The sequence below is a fragment of the Scyliorhinus canicula genome, chromosome 10 (genome assembly GCF_902713615.1).
Source record: "Scyliorhinus canicula chromosome 10, sScyCan1.1, whole genome shotgun sequence".
NCBI lineage: Eukaryota > Metazoa > Chordata > Chondrichthyes > Carcharhiniformes > Scyliorhinidae > Scyliorhinus > Scyliorhinus canicula.
The window spans coordinates 43721999-43745734 of NC_052155.1; the positions used below are offsets into that span (position 1 = coordinate 43721999).

General features: G+C 48.7%; 1 protein-coding gene across 4 annotated transcripts in view; it reads right to left on the minus strand.

Annotated features, from left to right (window-relative positions):
- Positions 1-22739, minus strand: part of rhpn1 (rhophilin, Rho GTPase binding protein 1) — a 123572-nt gene extending 100833 nt beyond the window's left edge. For all 4 annotated transcript variants that reach the window (XM_038808838.1, XM_038808837.1, XM_038808840.1 and 1 more), the window contains exons 1-3: positions 22478-22739; positions 9308-9423; positions 3248-3376 (exon numbers count right to left, since the gene is read on the minus strand). In XM_038808838.1, the coding sequence (XP_038664766.1) occupies positions 3248-3376; positions 9308-9423; positions 22478-22519 (287 nt within the window). In that variant the 5' untranslated portion in view covers positions 22520-22739. The remainder of the gene's footprint in view (positions 1-3247; positions 3377-9307; positions 9424-22477) is intronic.
- Between the last annotated feature and the right edge of the window lie 997 nt (positions 22740-23736).

A 23736-nucleotide genomic window follows, 5' to 3' on the forward strand; every position in this document is an offset into this window, starting at 1 on the left:
GAGTGTTTCACTCCGGCGTCGGAGGCCGCTCCTCGCCCCCTATTCTCCCACCCCCAGGGGGCTAGGAGCGGCGCAGCATCAATGTTGCGCGCCGTGCCTTGGCGCCGTGTACATGACGCGGCCGGAGGCGCTTAAATGACATCACCCGCGCATGCGCATGTTGTCCGGCGCCAAACCGCACATGTGCGGTTGCCGTATTCCCCGCGGGCGCCCCGCAAGACATGTCGGAGTGATCTTGCGGGGCGGGGGAGGAAAAAGAGTGCGTCTTTTAGAGACGCCGGCCCGCCGGTCAGTGGGTACCGATCGCGGGCCAGACCCCTACTGAGCACCCCCCTGGTGCTCGATCCTCCCCCCCCCCACAGGCCGCACACGCAGTGTTCGCGCACTGTTCACACCGGCAGCGACCAGGTGTGGTTGGCGCTGGAGTGAACCGGTCGGATTGGGCAGGCCGCTCGGCCCATTCCGGGCCGGAGAATCACCGCTCGACCATTAGAAACGGCGATGCCGGAGGTGATGAGGATTCTCAGCGAATTTGTGGGCTTCTCTGGGTATAAGCTCAACCTGGGCAAGAGCGAGTTGTTCGTGGTGCACCCGGGGGATCAGGAGGAGGGAATTGGTAGGCTCCCACTGAAGCAGACAGGGAGGAGCTTCAGGTACCTAGGAGTCCAGGTGGCTGGGAGCTGGGGGTCCCTGCACAAGCTCAACCTCACAAGGTTGGTGGAGCAGGAGTTCAAAAGGTGGGATATGTTACCGCTGTCACTGGCGGGTAGGGTGCAGTCCGTCAAGATGACGGTGCTCCCGAGGTTTTTGTTCCTGTTGCCTTCCAATCCTTATCCCGAAGGCCTTTTTTAGGAGAGTTAACAGGAGTATTACGGGATTTGTGTGGGCGCATGGGACTCCAAGGGTGAGAAGGGTGTTCTTGGAACGGGGCAGCGATGGTGCGCAAGTGGGTAATGGACGGGGAAGGGGCAGCATGGAAGAGGATCGAGATGGCGTCCTGTGTGGGCACGAGCCTGGAGGCGCTGGTAACGGCGCCGTTGCCACTCCCTCCAACGAGGTATACCACGAACCCGGTGGTGGCGGCTACCCTCAAAATTTGGGGGCAATGGAGACGGCACAGGGGAGAAGTGGGGGGCTCGATGGAGTCCCCGATACGGGGGAACAATCGGTTTGTTCCAGGGAGCATCGATGGCGGATTTCTGGGCTGGCACAGAGTAAGTATTAGGAGGTTAAGGGACCTGTTTGTGGATGGGACGTTCGCGAGCTTGGGGGAGTTAGAGGGGAAGTTTGGGCTCCCCCGGGGAACATGTTTAGGTACATGCAGGTTAGGGCGTTTGCCAGGCGGCAGGTGGAGGGGTTCCCCTTGCTGCCCCCACGTGGGGTACGGGACAGGGTGCTCTCGGGGGTGTAGGTTGGAGGAGGGAGGAGTTTGGACATATACCGTGTAATGCAGGAGGTAGACGAGGCCTCGGTGGAGGAGCTGAAGGGTAAATGGGAAGAGGAGCTGGGTGAGGAGATTGAGGAGGGGACGTGGGCGGATGCCCTGGAAAGGGTGAATTCCTCCTCTTCTTGTACGAGGCTTAGCCTCATACAGCTCAAGGTGCTGCATAGGGCCCACATGACTGGGACGAGGATGAGTAGGTTTTTCGGGGGTGAAGACAGGTGTGCTAGGTGCTCGGGGAGCCCAGCCAACCACACCCATATGTTTGGGCATGCCCAGCGCTGGGGGAATTTTGGAAGGGGGTAGCAAGGCCGGTGTCGAGAGTGGTGGGATCCAGGGTCAAGCCAGGGACTCGCAATTTTTGGGGTTGCAGTGGAGCCGGGAGTGCAGGAGGCGAAAGAGGCCGGTGTCCTGGCCTTTGCGTCCCTAGTAGCTCGGCGGAGGATCTTGCTTCAATGGAAGGATGCAAGGCCCCCAAGCGTGGAAGCCTGGATCAATGATATGGCGGGGTTTATCAAATTGGAGAAGGTGAAATTTGCCCTGAGGGGATCAGTACAGGGGTTCTTTCGGCGGTGGCAGCCTTTCCTGGACTTCCTGGCGGAACGGTAGGGAAATAGGCCGGCAGAAGCCGCAACCCGGGGGGGGGGGAAGAGAGAGAAAAGAGAATCGCGTGCGGGTGCCAGGGTGGAGTGGCGGGAATCACCCGGCACTCCCGCGATTCTCCCACCTGGCGTGGGGGTCGGAGAATCACGCCCCTCATCTTCATTCAGCATTTTAATTCTCTTCAATGGTGCAACAGAAGACCATTGCAGATTTTTTAATGGATTTATGTTAATAAGGGATACAGGAAAGGCGAAATAAACGGATACTTGTCTCTCATGCAGATATTACTGTTATAGAATCTTATTGAGATTAAGAATTCGAATGGAGCATGCCACAAATTCATGATGATAAATATCGCACACCAATGGCATTACAACTCATTACATTTTAAGGAAGTAACTCACATTCAATTCCAATGATTCCTCTATTACAAGTATCCAAAGGACTCCTATAAATGCCAGAGTCAGATTAGCACTGTTCAGAAGGGCAATACATAAAACCGTTTATATATCGGTCATAGGTGATGTAATATTTATGTCATAGGTGACACTCACATGTAGGAAACCTAAGCAGCAAAAACCAAATGTTCAACTCTCCAGATTAAAAATAAATATTGTCAACGGAAAAGAAGAAAGCATAGCAATAGGTGCAAGGGTCCGAACCATCAACTCTTTCTCCAGCTGTCATCACAAGTTATTATTTTACTTCCCCACTAGTCATGGTGCTATCCTGATAACAAAATAAAATATAAAAACCATCCCAAAATGACCTTTGTTTCCGCATGCCATGCTTTTAATCAAACTGTGTTTTAACAGCACAGTTAAATGTAGATACTAAAAAGCAAATCATAATTTAAAATAAAAACTGAAGTGATGGAACATATTGCAGTATGGCCAGATGAAATGCTGAATTGTCCTCGCATGGTTAGAGCCTGGATAGGATGTTTCCACTATTGGGAAAAGCTAGAACCAGAGGGCACAACCTCAGACGAAAGGGACGATCCTTTAAAACAGAGACGAGGAGGAATTTCTTCAGCCAGAGGGTGGTGAACCTGTGGGACTCTGCTGCAGAAGGCTGAGGAGATCAATCACTGTGTTTTTATTCGTTTAACTTGGGTTTGGTAGACCGAGGACACCTATAGGATTAAATTTAAAATGTGAAATACAGTCATGATATAAAGCATAAACATAGAAAAATACTTACTTTTCATTCTGATAAACTTCCACCGAGCTGTTCAGTTCCTCTAGTTCCTCCTTCAAGAGCTGCAAATTTGAGTTCACAAAACTCAATTCCAGAGTCACATTTTCCTTCACCTTGTTGTTAGTTGTAGCTCTGCAGTATCGTCAGAAATTTAAAATGGACAAAAATTACATGCCGATCATTTAGAATTATTCTCATTGCTAAATTGAAAAACAACAGTGGGAACTAGGACAGCACAGAGAACTGAAATTTCAATTTATCAACTTGAAGTTGACACTCTTGCCTCCAAGTAAGAGATCGTGGGTTACTGCAGCCTGAAGGTCATAATCCAGCCATAATCGTAGTACTTAGCTCGTGTGGAGTTGCCGGATGTGACCTCTTTTGGGCAATGTGTGAAACCAAGGCCTAGTCTCCCAGCTAAGGTAAATGCAAAAGATCTTAACAGTACGGTGTGATAGGGAATCAAAAGTAAATCACTGTTCGCATTCTCATCCTGGGGCACCAGAAAGTTCTTGTACAGGTTTGAATGATCAGTTAGAGTAGCATTAACAAAATTCATAGGACTCATGCCTCATCTGTCATGGTGTCATGATATTTTTCTGCATTAAAAGGTGCTATATAGTTATAAGTTGTTATAGTATTAAAGACTGAGAAAACTGGGGGGCGGGGGGGAAAACAAACACGGTGGTGGTGCAGGGGAATAACCCCCTCCAAAAAAAATTGTACTTTTGATTCCTGGGCCTTGAATTGCAAAACACACTCCCTCTGCACATATGCATTACACCACAGAAGAGAAATAAATATGTACTTTAATTGATTTAATCATGTGAAGCTTATGCACAGTTGGCAACTTCAGTCAGTCTTAATTGAAAATTGGAGCAGCTAAAGCAGATCAATTTCTGGAAGGAATATTTACAGAAACATATGCAAATAGCAAGTGATGAATTTGAAAAACAACAATGCTTCAAACATCATCAACATACAGAAATAGACCCTGCCACTTGAACAGCCAGGCTTTTAGCAGTGACATGGAACATCTGGATACTCTTGTGGAGCTGTCTACTCTTCGTTTTGGACCATCAAGTTATAGATTTTTGTGGCATTCACTAAACTTGGTAAATTACTAAGGGAATAAACAACAGGAGCTTGCATTTATAGAGCACCTTTGATAAAGGGGTCATTGATCATATGCAAAACAAACAAATGAATGCAACGGTCTATAAAACTTTGGGGGTGAAAGGCAGCATGGCTGAGCTGCTGAGCAAATTTGAAACCAAAGCAGAATATTGCAGATATCGGAAATCAGAAATAAACACAGAAAACACTGGAAATACTCACTTGGGTCTGGCATCATCGGTGGAGAAGGAAACGGAGTTAACCTTTCAGAGTGACCTTTTATCAGAATTCTGGGTGACATCGAGTTTGCAGAATACAAATGCAGCAGTTTGGGTCACTGGTTTGTATTTAGCATTGGCATCAGGACTAAACTTTTGGCTTTCTTTAGCCAAGGGGAACAGGGTGTTCCTACTGCTATGCTGACTAAAAACTAATTCAGCACAGAACGAGAATTGAACCTAAACTATCCCTAATTTGCATAGCTTAACACTGCACCGAATGGTATATTTCATGAAATGAAATGAAAATCGCTTATTGTAGGCTTCAAATGAAGTTACTGTGAAAAGCTCCTAGTCTCCACATTCCGGCACCTGTTCGAGGAGGCTGGTATGGAATTAAACAGTGCTGCTGGCCTGCCTTGGTCTGCTTTCAAAGCCAGCGATTTAGCCCTGTGCTAAACCATTAACTGTCCAGAATATATTTTAAAAGAAGTAAATCAAACATGCAACAGTTACAAGATAGACACACAAAGCGTCTATCCTAATTTATCCAGAAATATGTTACAGTGAAAAAAAAAACGGGAGTCGGTCATTCAGGCCCTTGGGCATGTTTAACCATTCTGTGAGCTCCTAAAATGTTAGATTCCAACAACTTCATCACCATAGTACTAACAGGTCTCAAGTTTCCTATTCTCTCTCTCTCACACTTCTTAAATAATGAAGATTTGCAGTTTTCTTGCATTCTTCTATTAAAACCTGGGGTGTAACAATCAATCAGTCCCTGGGGACTTGTCAGTCTTTATTGCCAGTATCATTTCTAACACTGTCACAACATTCCTAACACTGTCACGACTGTAGCCACCTGCGGTGGCCACTTCCCGATTCCAAAAAGGAGGCCCGCAAAGAATGCAGGGAAAATCGGCCAGGTACAGGAAAACAAGCAGGTGCAAGGTTTCCTGTGTATTAAGACTTGCAGAACCCAGACAGAACCGAAACCAAAAGCCATCTACATACTAATGAGCAATCCCCAGGAACAATTAGAAACATTGAAGCAATCGGGACCAAGACAGACTCCCCAGCGTCAGCAGGAGCCAGGACAAAGGAAGGCCAATGGACACATAGGAACCGCCCAGCGATCAGGGAACAGCTCCAGTATTGGAGAAACCGATAGAGCCGATTGGGACATGGTCCAATTAATTGGGACCAGGTCCGGGATCCGCCCACAAGGGCGCGAAACCCCTGGGGACTATAGAGTCCCCAAGTTCAGTTCGCTCTCTTGGCAGGCTCTCTTGGCAGTTCTCGAAGAACTCTTGACCGTGACTCTCAGCAAGGAGAAACCTACCTAGCAGCTGCACCAACCAAGTAAGTCTCCAGTCAACGCACGCTACGAGATAGACGTTCCTAGCTACTATTCCATACTAGCTTTGAAGCCAGCAGATTCAGACCTGGACAAAAGGCCATTGTTCCTCTGACCTGGTGGGCCATTTGAAAGCTAAGTTTAGGCCTCTGTTATAGTGATAGTCTAGTACAGGGTGGGCAAACTACGGCCCGCGGGCCGCATGCGGCCCGCCAAAGGTATTTCTGCGGCCCACCAAGTCATTTAAAAAAAAAAAAAAAAAAAATTTTTAAAAAAAAAATTTTTTTTTTTTTAATTTTTTTTTTTAAAAGGTTAATGGGTGGGGGGGGCTGTTGGGTTACTTACTGGTATAGGGTGGATACGTTGACTTGAGTAGGGTGATCATTGCTTGGCACAACGTCGAGGGCCGAAGGGCCTGTTCTGTGCTGTACTGTTCTATGTTCTATATGAGGCGCCCAGAATCATAACCGGGTGAAGTAATTATTTTACTTAATATACTATGCGGCCCTTTGTGAATTGTGAATTTCTGAATGCGGCCCTTGCACGGAAAAGTTTGCCCACCCCTGGTCTAGTAAGTAGAGTTTTATGCATGAGTAGTGATTGACTGTGTGTATAATAAATGTGTTTTGATTTGAAACTTACTAACTGGTGTATTGAGTTATTGATCAGCACTTGGCTTTGAACCTCGTGGTGGTATCAGAAAGATACCTGGCGACTCTAGAGCAAAGGTTATTAAAACTGAGCAGTTAAGTAAAAGCAACACGACGACAAGAAACTGCAACTTCATCTACAATTTCAACAGCTAAGCACAGTTTAAAGTCCCGTTTTTTCAAAAATGGCTGCCACCAGATGTCTGACATTATAAGTTGACCATTTCTCTGGAATGTTTCTATATGAATTGCACTGGAGATCTGTGACATGAAGTTGGGGGGGGGGGGGGAATTGTCAAAGTTCTTTTCAAAGGCAAACTTTCTTGAAAGAAAGGCACTAAAAATGCTAAGTGCTGGGGCTTAGATCAGTTGAGGTTCTATCAAGAAAATGGGAACTGCGAATCAGCCAGATACTCATTCGACATTCTTAACCTCCTCTGGAGGATACCCCTGCCTCCTGTTGACTTCTATCTTGAAATGTGTCAAAGGTTTCAGAGGTGAAAAAATATCAAAAATTACTTGATCTGCAACAATGACTGCAAGACATGCTAATTGAATTTCTTTCTGGGAATATATGGACAGGAGCTTTAAAAAACGAACATCACAGTCATCTAAAAAGGCGACGGGCCCGGACGGGATCCCTGGTCGTGCACTCAGAGCCTGCGCATACCAGCTGGAAGAGGTATTCACAGACATCTTTAACCTATCCCTACTCCACTCCGAGGTCCCCACCTGCTTCAAGAAGACCGCCATCATACCGGTACCAAAGAACCAGGCAACATGCCTCAATGACTACCGCCCGGTGGCCCTGACGTCAGTTGTAACGAAGTGCTTCGAGAGGCTGATCATGAAGCGCATCACCTCCATACTCCCGGAATGCCTTGACCCACTTCAATTCGCATACCGTCGCAACCGGTCCACATCAGACGCCATTTCCCTGGCCCTACACTCATCCCTAGAGCATCTCGAAAACAAGGACTCCTACATCAGACTCCTATTTATTGACTACAGCTCCGCCTTCAACACCATAATCCCAGCCAAGCTCATATCAAAGCTCCAAAACCTAGGACTTGGCTCTCCACTCTGCAACTGGCTCCTTGACTTTCTGACCAACAGACCACAATCAGTAAGAATGAACACCAACACCTCCTCCACAATAGTCCTCAATACCGGTGCCCCGCAAGGCTGCATACTTAGCCCCCTACTCTACTCCTTGTACACACACGACTACGTGGCAAAACTTGGTTCCAATTCCATCTACAAGTTTGCTGACGATACGACCATAGTGGGCCGGATCTCGAAAAACGACGAGTCCAAATACAGGAGGGAGACAGAGAACCTAGTGGAGTGATGCAAGGACAACAATCTCTCCCTCAATGCCAGCAAAACTAAAGAGCTGGTCATCGACTTCAGGAAGCAAAGTACTGTACACACCCCTGTCAGCATCAACGGGGCCGAGGTGGAGATGGTTAGCAGTTTCAAATTCCTAGGGGTGCACATCACAAAATATCTGTCCTGGTCCACTCACGTCGACGCTATCACCAAGAAAGCACAACGGCGCCTATACTTCCTCAGGAAACTAAAGAAATTCGGCATGTCCACATTAACCCTTACCAACTTTTACAGATGCACTATAGAAAGCATCCTATCGGGCTGCATCACAGCCTGGTATGGCAACTGCTCGGCCCAGGACCGCAATGAACTTCAGAGAGTCGTGAATACCGCCCAGTCCATCACACGAACCCGCCTCCCATCCATGGACTCCATCTACACCTCCCGCTGCGGGGGGAAAGCGGGCAGCATAATCAAGGATCCCTCCCACCCGGCTTACTCACTTTTCCAACTTCTTCCATCGGGCAGGAGATTCAGAAGTCTGAGAAGACGCACGAACTGACTCAAAAACAGCTTCTTCCCCACTGTCACCAGACTCCTAAATGACCCTCTTATTGACTGACCTCATTAACACTACACCCTGTATGCTTCAACCGATGCCAATGCTTATGTAGTTACATTGTATATCTTGTGTTGCCCTATTATGTATTCTCATGTATTTTCTTGAATTTTGTTTAATTCCCTTTTCTTCCATGTACTGAATGATCTGTTGAGCTGCTTGCAGAAAAATACTTTTCACTGTACCTCGGTACACGTGACAATAAACAAATCCAATCCAATCCAAAGACAGCAAAGATCTCTCACTCTCTTTGAAGCTAAAAGATATTCCACAAAGTGTAAACCTGAACCAAATCAACTCCAAAATTCTATAGGAAAGCAACTGACTTCAGTTGGGGAATACAAGTTTGCTGTTGAGAGAATTCCTCCATCACATCAGCAAACCATGAAATAAGATGCTGAAATGTACAGTGACTGAATGGAATCAAAAGATAGTTGGATGAGTTTGTGAGTATGACCAGCATAACAGCACACAGGGGGTTCGTTGATACCAGAGTTGTTTTCCTCAACTGACCAAAACATTTATCTGTCGCATGAGAATACGTGACTGGAAGTAGCATAGCAGATGGGAATAATGATGTGTACAAATTACACCGTGAAAATACAAGCCAATTTGATGGATCTTTCCTCCTTCGTTTTATGCCCATTGCCATCAAGATTACTAAATACAGAAAAAGGACTTTTTATTTAAAAAAATAACAACACTTAAACTCAGACAATTGTCTGTGGGACAAGTTCTGTCATCTGTTATTAGCTAAATAACAATACTCACCGTAATAGATTTTCAGCTCCTGCTCGCATTCGCATCTCTTTGTTAATCTGCTGGTTAATCCGAGCGCGGCGGTGCTGCAGCTTGCTCCGCTGAGTCTGTGCAAAGGGATCACAGCCCTGAAATCAAATAAAGTGAAAGTTTATAAAGTATAAAAACACTCAGATACATACAGCACAAAGGGAGGCAATTTGATCCAATGTGCCTTTGCATTGCTCATTTACAGAATCACAGGGTACTACAGTGCAGAAGAGGCCCTTCGGCCCATTGAGTGCACAGATGCAAGAAAGGCACTGGCCTGCCCACCTAATCCCACTTGTCAACACTTGGCCCATAGCCTTGAATGTTATGGCATGCCAAGTACTCATCCAGGTACTTTTTAAAAAGAATGTGAGGCATCCTGCCTCTACCACCCTCCCGGGCATTGCATTCCAGACCATCACCATTTTCTGGGTAAAAGTATTTTTCTTCAAATCCCCTCCTAAACCTCCCACCCTTTACTTTTATGTCCCCTCATAACTGAACCTTCAACTAAGGGGAGCAGCTGCTCCCGATCCACCCTGTCCATTCCCCTCATAGTCTTGTACACCTCAATCAGTTCAGTCTTCGCGCCAGAGAAAACAACCCAAGCCTATCAAACTTCTCCAAATGTTCCATCCCAGCCAGCATTCCGGTGAAACTTCTCTTCCCACCCCCCCCCCCCCCCCCCCCCACCCCCGCGGCATTTGCATATTTCCTATAATGTGGTGACCAGAATTGAACACAGTACTCCAGCTGTGGCCTCATCAAAGCTCTATACAGCTCCATCATGACCTCCCTGCTTTTTAAAATCTATGCCCCGATTGCGAAAAGCGACTGTCCCATAAGCCTTTTTCACCACCCGATTAACCTGCCCTACTGCCTTCAGATATCTCTGGGCAAACACTTCTAGGTCCCTTTGTTTTTCAGAACTTTTCAGTGTCAGACCTTTCATAGTATACTTCCTTGCTAAATTACTCCTTCCAAAAAGGTGTATCACCTCACACTTTTCAGGCTGACCATTTGGTCATCCCATCTACATCTTCCTGTAACCCAAGACACACACTCTCACTGTTAACCACCCGGTCAATCTTTGTGTCATCCGCAAACTTTGATCCTTACCCTCACATAGTCATCCATGTCATTTATATAAAAGGACAAACAACAGGGGGCCAAGCACAGATCCCTGTGGTATGCCACTAGTCACTGGCTTCCAGATACTAAATCAGCCGTCTGTCATCACCCTCTATTTAAATTCAATTCATCAATTAAAGATCTGGAACTCAAAGCTAGTCTTCATCAGGGATTCCATAAGCTCCTGATGCCTTGCCGTTCTTTAGCTGTTGGACGGCCTTTTTAAAAAATCTTGTACCAGGTTTAGGTTGTGCTAAGGAGGTGGTGGTGGGTAGAATGCTGGATGGAATAAAGGACACCCGTGTTGAAAACAGAGTATATGTTAAGGAAGTCTTCGAAGTGCTTCTTTCAGTGGACGCTGACTGTCTCTCTGTTCTTGGCCAGCAATGGCGTGGGGAATTGGGTGCTTGGGCTGCAGTTGATCTTCACTGAATTAATGAAACCTCACTTGTCATGGTTGTCGTCTAAGTGCAGTATCTCCTGCACTTTCTCCACTTACCATCTGTTCTTTAGGGCACAGATTTCTTTTTGCTGGACTTCAGCCTGCATCAGACTGCCTTGCTCTCGGGTTGGGTTGCTGCTTCAGGTTTAGCAAAGACTTGTGCTTACGGCTCATCAGCTCCAGATCTCCCTGTTATCCTCATTGAGACAGTCTTGCAGTTTCCTGATTGAGTGGGCAAGCGTCTCTTTTCAGGTGCAGAATGTCATGTGAGAGTGCCTTTAAGAATTGGATGTTTAAGAAATGCACCTTTAAGAAATCAAGCTGATCATATTACTGAAGTAATGTCACGGTGGGGGGGGGGGGGGGGGGGGGGGGAGGGGGGGGGAGCTGAGCTCACTTCTGCTTTTTGGGAGTTTTAGTTTCAGTTTGAAGAAAGCTTGGGTGTGGCTGTGAGCTGCATTGCTGGTGATCTCTGCCAAGAAGGACTATCTCTTAATCCTTTGGTGAAATCGGAATTGTAAAAAGGTCTCAGTATTGAATATAAATCTAATGTGCTTCTGTTTGAAGGATTTGTTAAGTCTTTTGGAAAGGAACAGTTTGCAGGATTGGGTGGAGTTGTATTATTTTCGGGGTTATCTTTGAACTAAGGGGTGTTAAGAGATCCAATGTTTATTTAAAGGTTAATTTGAGTTCATGGAATAAACATGTTTTAAAGCTTGTTTTAAAAACCATGTGTCCATAATTGTAATACTACACCTGGGGAACAAGCTGTGTGCTTCAAAAGCAAACAATCCATTGAAGGTGGGGGTGGTGAACTCCATGATACATTTTGGGGTTTCTGAAAATACCTCTCCCATAACACGAATCTGGATGCTTTGGGGGAGACCGGGCACTGTGGAACTACCTCTCTGGGTCACAGAAGTCATCAGGTTTGTAGTGGGGTGCTGGCTGTATAGGCTTGATCAGGGTCTTTGAGTGGCCTCAATTTTGGTTTTCTTTAAAAGACATTGTTCTGGTTTGCCACAATAATGGAGGTTCTGTTTTTGTTGCCACTGTCAACAGAAATGTGTTCTCCCTCTCTATCAACTAAACTTCCCCAGAGCATGTCCCTTTCCAACTTGGTGTTGAATTCATCAAAAAGGATCAACTGTGCCATGGGATCAGACCCAGGATTATTCAAGGCTGGACTAAAAAGAAGTCACTGGACTAGTCTGTCTGGATTTGTTTTATTGTCAAATGTACCAAGGTACAGTGAAAAGTATTGTTCTGCGTACAGTCCAGACAGATCATTCCATACATGAAAAAAACACATAGTACAACATAAATACACATAGACACATAAAGATAGATAGTTTTTTGAAGAATAAAGGATTAAGGGTTATGGAGTTCGGGCCGGAAAGTGGAGCTGAGTCCACAAAAGATCAGCCATGACTTCATTGAATGGTGGAGCAGGCTCGAGGGGCCAGATGGCCTACACCTGCTCCTAGTTCGTATGTTCATACAGAGTGCAGTGTTACTCTGGTGTGAAGAGATCAGATCAGATCAGTCCATAAGAGAGTCAGTCAGAAGTCTGGTTACAGCAGGGGAAAAGTTTTTTTGAACCCGTTACTGTGGGTTCTCGGTATCTCCTGCCTGATGGAAGAAGTTGAAAGAGTGAATAACCTAGGTGGGAGGGGTCTTTGATTATGCTGACCGCTTTCCCAAGGCACTGGGAGGTGTAGACAGAGTCAATGAGTGGGAGGCAGGTTTGCGTGATGGATTGGGCTGTGTTCACGACTCTCTGTAGTTTCGTACGGTCTTGGGCCAAGCAGTTGCCATACCAGGCTGTGATATAGCCAGATAGGATGCTTTCCAAGGTGCATCTGTAAAAGTTGGTAAGAGTCAATGTGGACCTGCCAAATTCCCTTAGTTTCCTGAGGAAGTATAGGCGCTGTTGTGCTTTCTTGGTCGTAGCGGCGATATGGGTAGACCAGGATAGATTGTTGGTGATGTGCACACCTAGGAATTTGAAACAGTCAACCATCTCCACCTTGGCACCACTGATACAGACAGGGCTGTGTGCGATATATGTTGCTTCCTGAAGTCAATGACCTGCCCCTTAGTCTTGCTGACATTGAGGGAGAGATTGTTATTGTTACACCACTCCACTAGGTTCTCTATCTCCCTTCTGTACTCCGACTCATTGTTGTTCGAGATCTGACCCACTACTGTCATGTCATCAGCAAACTTCTAGATTGAGTTGGAGCCACATTTTGCCACACAGTCGTGTGCATGGGGAGTATAGTAGAGAGTTAAGTATGCAGTCTTGCAGGGCCCCAGTATTGAGGACTATCGTGAAGGAGGTGTTGTTGTTTCTCCTTCCCGATTGTGGTCTACGGGTCAGGAAGTTGAGGATCCAGTTGCAGAGGGGAGGAGCCAAGTCCTAGGTTTTGGAGCTTTAATATGAGCTTGGCTGGGATTATGGTGTTGAATACAGAGCTGTAGTCAACGAATAGGAGTGTGACGTAGGAATCCTTATTGTGGTTTAGTGTTGGGACATCCGTGTTGAAGACTGCAGTGCATTGGTTCTGGGCTAGGGTGAGCTGTAGGCATTTGTTTATCGCAAGGGGAGTCTATGAAACAGCCAACTAGTTCATTCTTAAATGGTGAAACCGGCCCTGTGGACGTGGCTCTCTTCTTCTAGTCTACCTTCCCTGAAGAAGGTGCAACTGACAGCTTGTTGCTGGCCTTTCCCTGCCAGCCGGGTCTTGCTAAGAACACCAATGTCCAATCTCCTAAGTAATGGTAGCAGTATGTCGTTGCTGTTGGGGCTGTCCATGAGGGTCATAGAAACATGGAAGATAGGAGCAGGAGGAGGCCATTCGGTCCTTCAAGCCATCTCCACCACTCGTCACGATCTTGGCTGATCATCCAACTCAATAGCGTACTTTGTTTTCTCCCCATAACCCTCGATTCCATTGACCTCAAATGCGACATCTAGCCGCCTCTTGGAATGTATTCAATGTCTTAGCCTCAACTACTTCCTGTGGTAATGAATTCCACAGGCTCACCAGTCTTGGGGTGAAGAAATGTCTCCTCGTCAAATGGTCCACCCTGAACCCTCAGAGTGTGACCCCTGGTTCTGGACACACCCATCACTGGGAACATCCTCCCTGCATCCACCCCATCTAGTCTTGATGTTCCAAGTCTGGAGCTTCAGGGTGGAGGATACCTGTGTGCGAGTTGTTTTAACATGGGGTGGCCATTGCAAACCAGCTACCACACAGACTTGACGGAACAAGGCCTTGATCCAGTGGCAAGGGGTCCAAGACAACGAGAGACCAAGTTCCTTACTCTCCAAAGTCTGTCTACCATCTAGAAGGCACAAATCTGAGAAGTGATGAAATACACTCCACTTGCCAGAATGATTTGCAGCTCAAACCACACAAGATCACAGTTTGTAGTACTCAGCTTCAGGGCACAGGAGGTTGAGGCATTAGCATGAATTAAATCACTAGGTATGACACCATGCAGGACATATCAGCCTGCTTGATTGGCACCCTATTCACCACCTTAAACATTCACTCCCTCCACCATTAACACCCTGCAGCAGCAACGTGTACCATTTTCACTCACCTGATGAAGGGGCTGTGCTCCGCAAGCTAGTGATTCCAAATAAACCTGTTGGACTTTAACCTGGTGTTGTAAGACTTCTTACTGGATCTACAAGATTCACTGTAATAATTCACCAATATCTCTCGGACAGCACTTTTCAAACCTGCAACCTCTACTACCAAGATGGAGAAGAGCAGCAGACACATGAAACAACTGCAAATTTCCCTCCAAGCCACAAACCATCCTGACTTGGAACTCTCGCTGCAAAACTCTGACCAACTCCCTAACGGCACTACGGGTGTACTTGCACTAGATGGACTGTCGTGGTTCAAGATGGTGGCTCACCACCAAGGTGTCAAGGGCAGTTGGGGATGGACAACAAATAGTGGCCTTGCCAGTGACGCCAAGATCCCCTGAAATAAAGAATAAATCTCCCTTTATCCTTCTTGACACTACGAACAATTCTAGTTTATCAACATAACTGATGCCAACATAACTACATTTTTTTCCCCAGTAAAATCAAATCTGCACCTTCTCCAAGAACTTGATGTTAGCACCTGTTCAATGGTTATTCTGTCACAACACATTCAGAGGCTTATGCTAGAGGTATCAATTCAATAAATACTACACTTTAAAGGAACAGCTCCAAATCATCAAATTATTACTGTTATGTAAACAAGATAAAAAATATTTTTCAATAGCTTCTCCTGCAAGCAGCTGTTATTCCAATCTTATTCTAATTATAGTTCAAAACTGAACCTGCCATTCAACATTTCCCACAGGATACAGAAGCTCAGTTTCAGCATTGACATCAGGATTAAGTGGAATACAGGTACATATTTTATCCACAGGAAGACTTTTAAGAGAGTGGATATCCTACAGAAATCAGTAAAAACACCATGAACAGTTTCTCAGTGCAGGTGACTAGTAACATTCTCAAAGAGATAAACTGTTAACTCTGAACCTCTGAAACAATATGAAACTCTTCAAGGTGGTGTTGGGCAGGGGATAGCAAGGCATTATATGCAGAATGTGTCTTTAATTCCCTAATCCACCATTTGTCTAACCTCAACTGAGCTTTGGCGGGGGGGGGGGGGGGGGGGGGGGGGGAGGAGGAGGAGGAGAAGGAGAGTGGTTGAAGAAAGATGTCTCCCAGTGAGATCAGTCAGTCATTATAACAAGGCTGGCTAAAGGCTGCAGAGTCTCTGAGGTCTCATTCACTTCTACTAAATCTCTTATTATTCTTTCATTCAGGTTGGTGACATTTGGCTTTCTAAGTGTTGGTTTGTACAACAGCCCTCAATCTCTGTAATTTAGATCATGATAATTTAATGAAGGAGCTCCCATGATGCTAATTAGACCATTCCAGCAAAGCTAAAGATAAGGAGTTGAAACTAAATGAAGACAACAATATTCTCTTTAAGAACATGTAGTTAGGCTTTGGTGTATCAAACATCGGTTGTCTACAATATAAAACTTTAGCTGCCACTTTCGACGCAAAATCATAGACTCCTTGGAGTACAGAAGGAGGCCATTTGGCCGAGTCTCCACTGACCCTCTGAAAGAGCACCCTACCTAGGCCCATTCCTGCACCCCTGTAACCTAACCTACACTTTTTTGGACATGAAAGGGCAATTTAGTATGGCAAATTCACTTAACCTGCACATCATTGGACTGTGGGAGGAAACTGGAGCACCTGGAGGAAACACCTGCATACACGGGGAGAACGTACACACTCCACACAGTTACCCAAGGACGGAATTAAACCCACGTCCCTGGCACTGTGGGGCAGCAGTGCTAACCATTATGCCACGGTACTGCCCTTAAATCAAGGTGGAGAATGTGGGCATTGATCCCATTACCTCACTCATGCTAAGCAAGCGCTCTAATATTTGAACTAATACCCCCAACCTAATACTACTTCATGCTCAGCTGTTACAACTGGGTATTACAACATGGGTACTCAGAGGCTCAGTGAACGGCTTTAAAACAGCCTAAACTTAAGATGTCTAAAACGGTTCAGATCAACTTTGGCACAGTATATTAATTATCTAATAACAAAAAGAGGTTTACAGAATAGAAGGAACCCATTGTGGCTGTGCAGCCTATTTTGCTGAAGCAATCCAATCAACTCCATTTGCTCTCTCCATAACCATGACTCTTCTGTTGCTTCAAATACCAAGCCATTTTTTGCATAAAAGATTTAATAGTGTTCGTTTCAACAACTGCATGACAAAAAATTCAGCATGCCAATAAATCTTTGCATTTCATGTAAAAGTCGAACTCTTGGAAGACCAATTTTTAAGGCAAATGGCAAATTTGACTTTTACAAGGGTAATACTTTTGAGGGGTTGTTTCTTTTTCTAAAAAGAAGCTTTATTAGAATTTTACATATTAGAAACAAACATAACAAAATTACAAAATAATATACATATGGAGAGCGGAGCAAAAGGCTCAATACATGAACACAAAATGGAACAGGGAAACAACATCACAACTGGCTAGGTACAATCAGTGGGCGAAACCGAATACCAGAAACCATGAGAAGAACAGTAATGAAAACATCACAAACGCAGGACAGTGCACACACCTCCCATGACGCAGGTGGCCAACAGCCAGTTTGGATGTGCGCGCCATAGGTGGACACCAACAGACAAATACATCGCTCTGGCACGCGCCACAGCCATAGCTTTTAGATACAAGAATCAACTGCAATGTGGCAAACAAAAACAATGGATTAAATCATACCCACAAAAATAACAAGCCATGAGAAGCAAGCTCCAAGAGGAATTACATGCGCACCCCAAACGTGATCCAACCCTATCCAAGTCCAGAACGAACCTGGATCAATTATACAGTCAAAAAAATAATGAGGGAGTATCAGCACCAAGTTAAGGTTGTACTCAGACCCAAGTTCTCCCATAGAGAGAAAGACCAGAACAACCAGAACTGACTCACCGGATAACGACCCAGGACCCAGTCCAGGTCCTGATTCATCGCAGCAATTGTGGAGGGCCATAGCCACTAGCCTTTCTTTTAAAACCTTTTTTCCAATCAAGGGGCAATTTAAAGCGGCCAATTCACCTACCCTGCACATCTGTGGCTTGTGGGGGCGAGGCCCCACGCAGACAGGGGTTGGAATGTGTAAACACCACACGAACAGTGACCCAAGGCCAGGATCGACCCGGGTCCTTGGTGCCATGAGGCAACAGTGCTAACCATTGCACCAAGCCAAGGCGTTGTGAAGGAGGCCACTGTGCATGCGTGCGTTGGCGCCACTGCGCATGCGCGGATCCCCCTATGAGAGCCAGAATTAGTCCTGGGAGCGGACTTTACAAGGACAGTTTTTCAACAACATTGATAACGGTCTTGTTTGTTGCACATCAAAATTTATCAATGATCCACGTACATTACCAATGTTGGCTTTCTCAGATCAGGGGGAAATTCTCTGCAGACCGTCGTAACGCCGATTTTCCGGCGAGCAAATTGGTGTAGATGACTCCGGCGTGGGGGCCTTCTTTTAGGCGGCTATTCTCCGTTCCCGGAGGGGCCAGCAAGCGGACTGACGCGATACGCGTCAGTTTCACCCGCTGCTGGAAGTGGTGAAGAACCCGGGCGCTTTTGGGTTTTGGGGGGGGGGGGGTGGGGGGGGAGGCAGGATGAGAGACTGACCCGGCATTTGGGGGGGGGGCGAAAGGAGGAGGAGAGAGGAGACTGACCGGCGTTTGGGGGGTGGGGGGGGAGGAGGAGGAGACAGAGGACTGACACTGCACTTTGGGGAGGGGGGGGGGAGCCAGAGCGAGCGAGAGACAGCCAGACCGGCATTGGGGGGGGGGGGGGGGAGGAGGAGGATGAGAAGGGCAGACCCGGCAGTTGGGGGGGGGGGGGAGGAGGAGGAGAAGGACTGACCCGGAATTTGGGGGGGGGGGGGGGGGGAGGATGGAGGAGGAGAGAGACAGACCGGCATTGGGGCGGGGGGGGGGGAGAGGGGAGGAGGAGCAGAGACAGACACGGCGTTGATGGGTTTGCGGCGTCTGAGTTGAGCGAGAGGGGGGGGGGTTTGCGGCGGTGAGCCTGAGAGGGGGGGGTTGCGGTGTTGAGTTGAGCAGAGGGGCGGCGTTGGAGGGGGGCGGCGTTGGAGGGGGGAAGGGGTGGTGAAGGGGGTAGGGGTGGTGAGGGGGGGGGGGTTGGGGTAGGGGCAGCGGCGTGCAGAGGAGGGGGCGACGGATGCCCGGGGCCAACGCACCGTCGCCCCCCTTCTGCACGCAGCTGCCATTACCCCAACCCCCTTCCCTCAACACCCCTACCCCCTTCACCACCCCTACCCCCCTCCAACGCCGCGCACCCCCCCCCCCCCACTAACGGAGGAAGGAAGGGGGGAGGAGGAAGGAAGGGGGGAGGAGGAAGGAGAGGGGGAGGAAGGAAGGAAGGGGGGGGAGGAGGAAGGAAGGGGGGGGAGGAGGAAGGAAGGGGGGGGGAGGAGGAAGGAAGGGGGGGGAGGAGGAAGGAAGGGGGGGGAGAGGAGGAAGGAAGGGGGGGGAGGAGGTAGGAAGGGGGGGAGAGGAGGTAGGAAGGGGGGGAGAGGAGGAAGGAAGGGGGGGAGGAGGAGAGAGGGGGGGTTTGGGTACCGGCCTTCAGAAGGAGGGGGGGGTGTGGGTACCGGCCTTCAGAGGGAGGGGGACGGGGTGTGGGTACCGGCGTTGAGGGGGCGGGGGGGGACCCGGCGTTGAGAGGGGGGGTTGCGGCGATGAGGGGGGGTTGCGGCGTTGAGGGTGGGGGGTTGCGGCGTTGCGAGAGATGGGGGGGCGGCGTTGGGGTGGTGGGGAGGGGGGTAGGGGTGGTGGGGAGGGGGGTAGGGGTGGTGAGGGGGGGTGGTAGGGGTGGTGAGGGGGGGTGGTAGGGGTAGGGGGCAGCGGCGTACAGAGGGGGGGGCGACGGTGCGTTGGCCCCGGGCATCCGTCGCCCCCCCCTCTCTGCACGCTGCTGCCCCCAAACCCCCCCCCATGCCGCAACCCCCCCCCCCCCCGATGCCGCAACCCCCCCCCCCCCCCCCCCGACACTGAACGGAAGATGGTTGACGCCGTTTTAAAGCTACTGTGATTTTCGCCGACGTGACCCGTGGCCACGTCGGCGGGACTTCGGCCCATCCGGGCCGGAGATTTGTGGAAACAAAAATATAATGAAATCCCGCCGGCGCCAGCTGTTTTCAGAGGCTGCCGGCGGGATTTGCACAGCGCCGGTTTTGGCCGGTCAGAGAATTAAAAACCCTGCGGGAGCGGGATTAACGCCGCTGCCGGCCGATTCTCCGACCCTGCGTGGGGTCGGAGAATTTCGCCCCTGATGACAAAATCGCAGAATTTGATGATTTTACCATTGAGCGAAGGTGCAGATGCTGTGCAATTTATTTCCTGATGGAGGAAGTTGTGCCTTTTCAGGAATCTTGTACAACCCCAACCAGCCTTGAATTTTGGAATATCATCTTTCTACATTTCTCTCAGGGCATTGGGTTAGATGCCTCCACAGATGAGAACATGACCATTTTGCCGATTCTTGTTAATCCATGCGGCTACTTCTGTTCTCCAGTTTAAATTAAGCTGCATACTTGCTATACTTTCCAAAAGGCATTGTGATAGATCATGGGCGGGATTCTCTCATCCCGTGGCAGTGTCCACGCCATCGTAAATGCTGTCGCGTTTAACGACGGCGTGAACGGGCCACTCCCAGGACTAATTCTGGCCCCCATAGGGGGAATCTGCGCATGCGCAGTGGCACCAACGCACGCATGCACAGTGGCCTCCTTCAACGCTCCGGCTCCGACACAACATGGCGCAGGGCTACAGGGGCCGGCATGTAGGAAATGAGTCCCCCAGCCAGAGAGTCCGCCCGCCGATTGGTGGGCCCCGATCAAGGGCCAGGCCACATCGGAGGCCCCCCAGGGTCGGAGCCCGCCTCCTTCCCCCACAAGCCACCACCCGCCTCTTCCATGCTGAGTTTCCGCCGGTTGAGAGCAGGTTAGAACGGCGCCGGCGGGACTCATCATTTCCACAACGGCCGCTCACTCCATCCCGGGCCGAGAATCGGCAGGCCGGCCGCGTAGAGCGGCCCACGACCTGGCCGTGCCAACCCTGCCAGCACCAGTGGCGCCGATTCTCCACACTGCGGAGAATCGCGTGCCGGCATCGGTGCAGCATTGCCCGGTCGCGGGGATTCTCTGGCCCGGCCCAGGGTTGAGAGAATCCCGTCCCATGTGTTTTGTCGATTGGTTGGGAGATAGAGATTATCGCTAGAATTAATGGAGAGAAAATCTACATGTTCCTATGTGTGCCCTCAAATTAATGATTCATAGTTATTAATCCAATAATTATCACAAAATGGCAAGATCCCTGAAAAACTGGGTTCTACATTTACAATGTAAATTAAAAATTGAGTTTTTAAGCCAGAAGTCACTTTTACATGAGAACAACATTCACAAGATTATATATGGTAGCAAAAATCTTCTTTCACAAATTCATTAATTTAAAAAAATCTTTCACATTGCCCATCTTTAATTGCCCTTGAACTGAGTGGCTTGCCAGGCCATTTCATCATAATAATCTTTATTATTGTCACAAGTTGGCTTACATTAACACTGCAATGAAGTTACTCTGAAAAACTACACTCTGGCACCTGTTCAGGGACACGGGGAGAATTCAGAATGTCCAAATGACCTAACAGCACGGGCGGCATTCTCCCCTACCCGGCGTGACGGAGGGTGCCGGAGTAGGGGAGTGACGCCAACCACTCAGGGGTTACGCCTCCCAAAGGTGGGGAATTCTCCCCACCTTTGGGGGCCAACCCCGCGCCGGAGCGGTTTGCACCAGAAGACTGGCGCAAACACCCGGCGCACTCAGCAGCGGGGTTGGCCGAAAGGCTTTCGCCGGTCGGCGCATGCGCGATGTGGTGTTCCCTTCCGCTTCCGCCATGGTGGAGGCCGTGGCGGTCGCGGAGGAACATAGTGCACCGAGGGCACTGGCCCGGCCCCTGATCGGGGGCCCCCGATCGCGGGCCAGGCCACCGTGGGGGCACCTCCCGGGGTCCAATCGCCCCCCGCCCCCCCAGGACCCCGGGGGCCTGCTCGCGCCACTGTGCCCGCTGTTCCAGAGGTGGTTTAAACCTCGGCGGCGGGAGAGGCCTCCCAGCGGCGGGACCTCGGCCCATCCGGGCCGGAGAATCGCCGCAGGGGCCTCTCCGATCGGCGGGGTGAGATTCCTGCCCCCGCCACTTCCCGGGTGGCGGAGAATCTCTGCCACGGCGGGGGCAGGATTTTAGGCGCACCCAGGCGATTCTCCGACCCTGCCGGGGGTCGGAGAATTTCGCCCCACGTCTTTGGGGACTTGTGGGAGGAAAACAGAGCCAGATCACCCGGAGGAAACCCACACACAGACACCGCAAAGACAGTGACCTAAGCCGGGATCGAACTTGGGACCCTGGAGCTGTGAAGCAACAGTGCTAACCACTGTTCATAGCATTTCAGAGGACAGTTAAGAGTCCAGCACATTGCATGCAAGGGCAGATTTCCTTCCCTAAATTGACATCAGTGAACCCGATGGGTTTTTACAACAATCACTGATAGTGCTCTGCATACACTAGTGTATATCATTATACGCTGCGTAAACTAGTGTATATTGTGTGTTACGCTCCCTACATTTTCAATACAGTCTACAAAATCTTGCACTCCCCCTGTATCAATGATTAGTGTATTACACTCCGCACATTTTCAATAGAATATGTTCCACTCTGGCTGTACTTTGTAAGAGTATATATTGTGTGTTACACTTTTATGCTGCACTCTCTCGGCATTGTGAGTGACAACAGTACATGTTCCATCAAAGCGGCACAGACTCGGTGCCTTGCACTCTGCCCATCTGTAAAGCCCACACGCACCAGCCCGCTGACAGGTGCCCGTCTCCCTGGAAACGCGGCCCGCCGCCCGCTCGCAGTCTCACCTTGCGAACGCTGCCATTCCCTCGCAGCTCGCTCTCCGTCATCCCACTCCAGCCTGCCCGCAATCAAATGACAAAAAAATACAAATCGTTCCGGCGGCAGTTTAAATCTCTGAACCCGGTGATGCCTGCACCCTTCCTTCCTTCCTTACCCCACCGGTGATTACTTTTTTTCTCTCTCTCTCATTCACTTTCTCTTTCACCCACCCCCCCAGTCCGTCTCAGCCCTCAAACAGCAACCGCCTCTCTCCCTAGCTCCGCTCGAGACCCACGACCCGATCTCCCGGATGTCTCTCAACCCCTCCCCTTTGGTCAAGGCGGATTGACAGACGGCCGCCCAAGCCAATCGCACCCTCCGTCGCCCTTGGCAACGCGACAAATAGGAAGCTACCAACCAATCGGAGGGAAGGGTAGGCGGGAATGCAGTGCACTCGGGCTCGGGCAAGGAGGCGCGGCTTCACAATGAGACTCCGTCCATTCAGCCAGGGAGTGACATCATTGAGTTGGAGAATTAAAGGAGATTTGTCGTCCTGAGAGTTCATGGGGTGTTTATTCTTGGAACTGATCATTGTAAATATATTTAATGAAAATAATAATAATAATCTGCATTATTGTCACAGCTAGGCTTACATTAACACTGCAATGAAGTTACTGTGAAAACCCCTAGTCGCCACGGCGCCTGTTCGGTACTCGGAGGGAGAATTCAAAATGTCCAAATTACCTAACAAGCACTTCTTTTGGGACTTGTGAGAGGAAACCGGAGTACCCGGAGGATACCCACACAGACACAGAGAGAACATGCAGACTCCGCAGAGACAGTGACCCAAGCCAAGAATTGAACCCAGGTCCCTGGCACTGTGGTACTGGGCCGCCCCAAGGTGTGAGAAACACCCAAAGAAATATATATTGGTCAAATGAGTGGGCAAAAAATTTTCTATTTTGTCTATTTTGGCAGAAAGAATAGAAAATAAAATATTATTTAAATAGAGAGAGACTGCAAAATGCTGTGGTACAGAGGGCTCTGAAACCCCTCGCACATGAAACTCCAAGAGCTAGCGTGCAGGTATGACAAGTAATTCAAAAGGCAAATGCAATAAAAACATAAAATGTTGGAAGCACTCAGCAGGTCAGGCAACATTATGGAAACAGAAACACAGCTAACTGTTCAGATGGTTAACTTTAATCAGAACTGGGAAAAGTTTGAGATGTAATAGGTTTTGAGCAAGGAGTGGGTGGGGCAAGAACAGAGGAAGGCTTGAAAT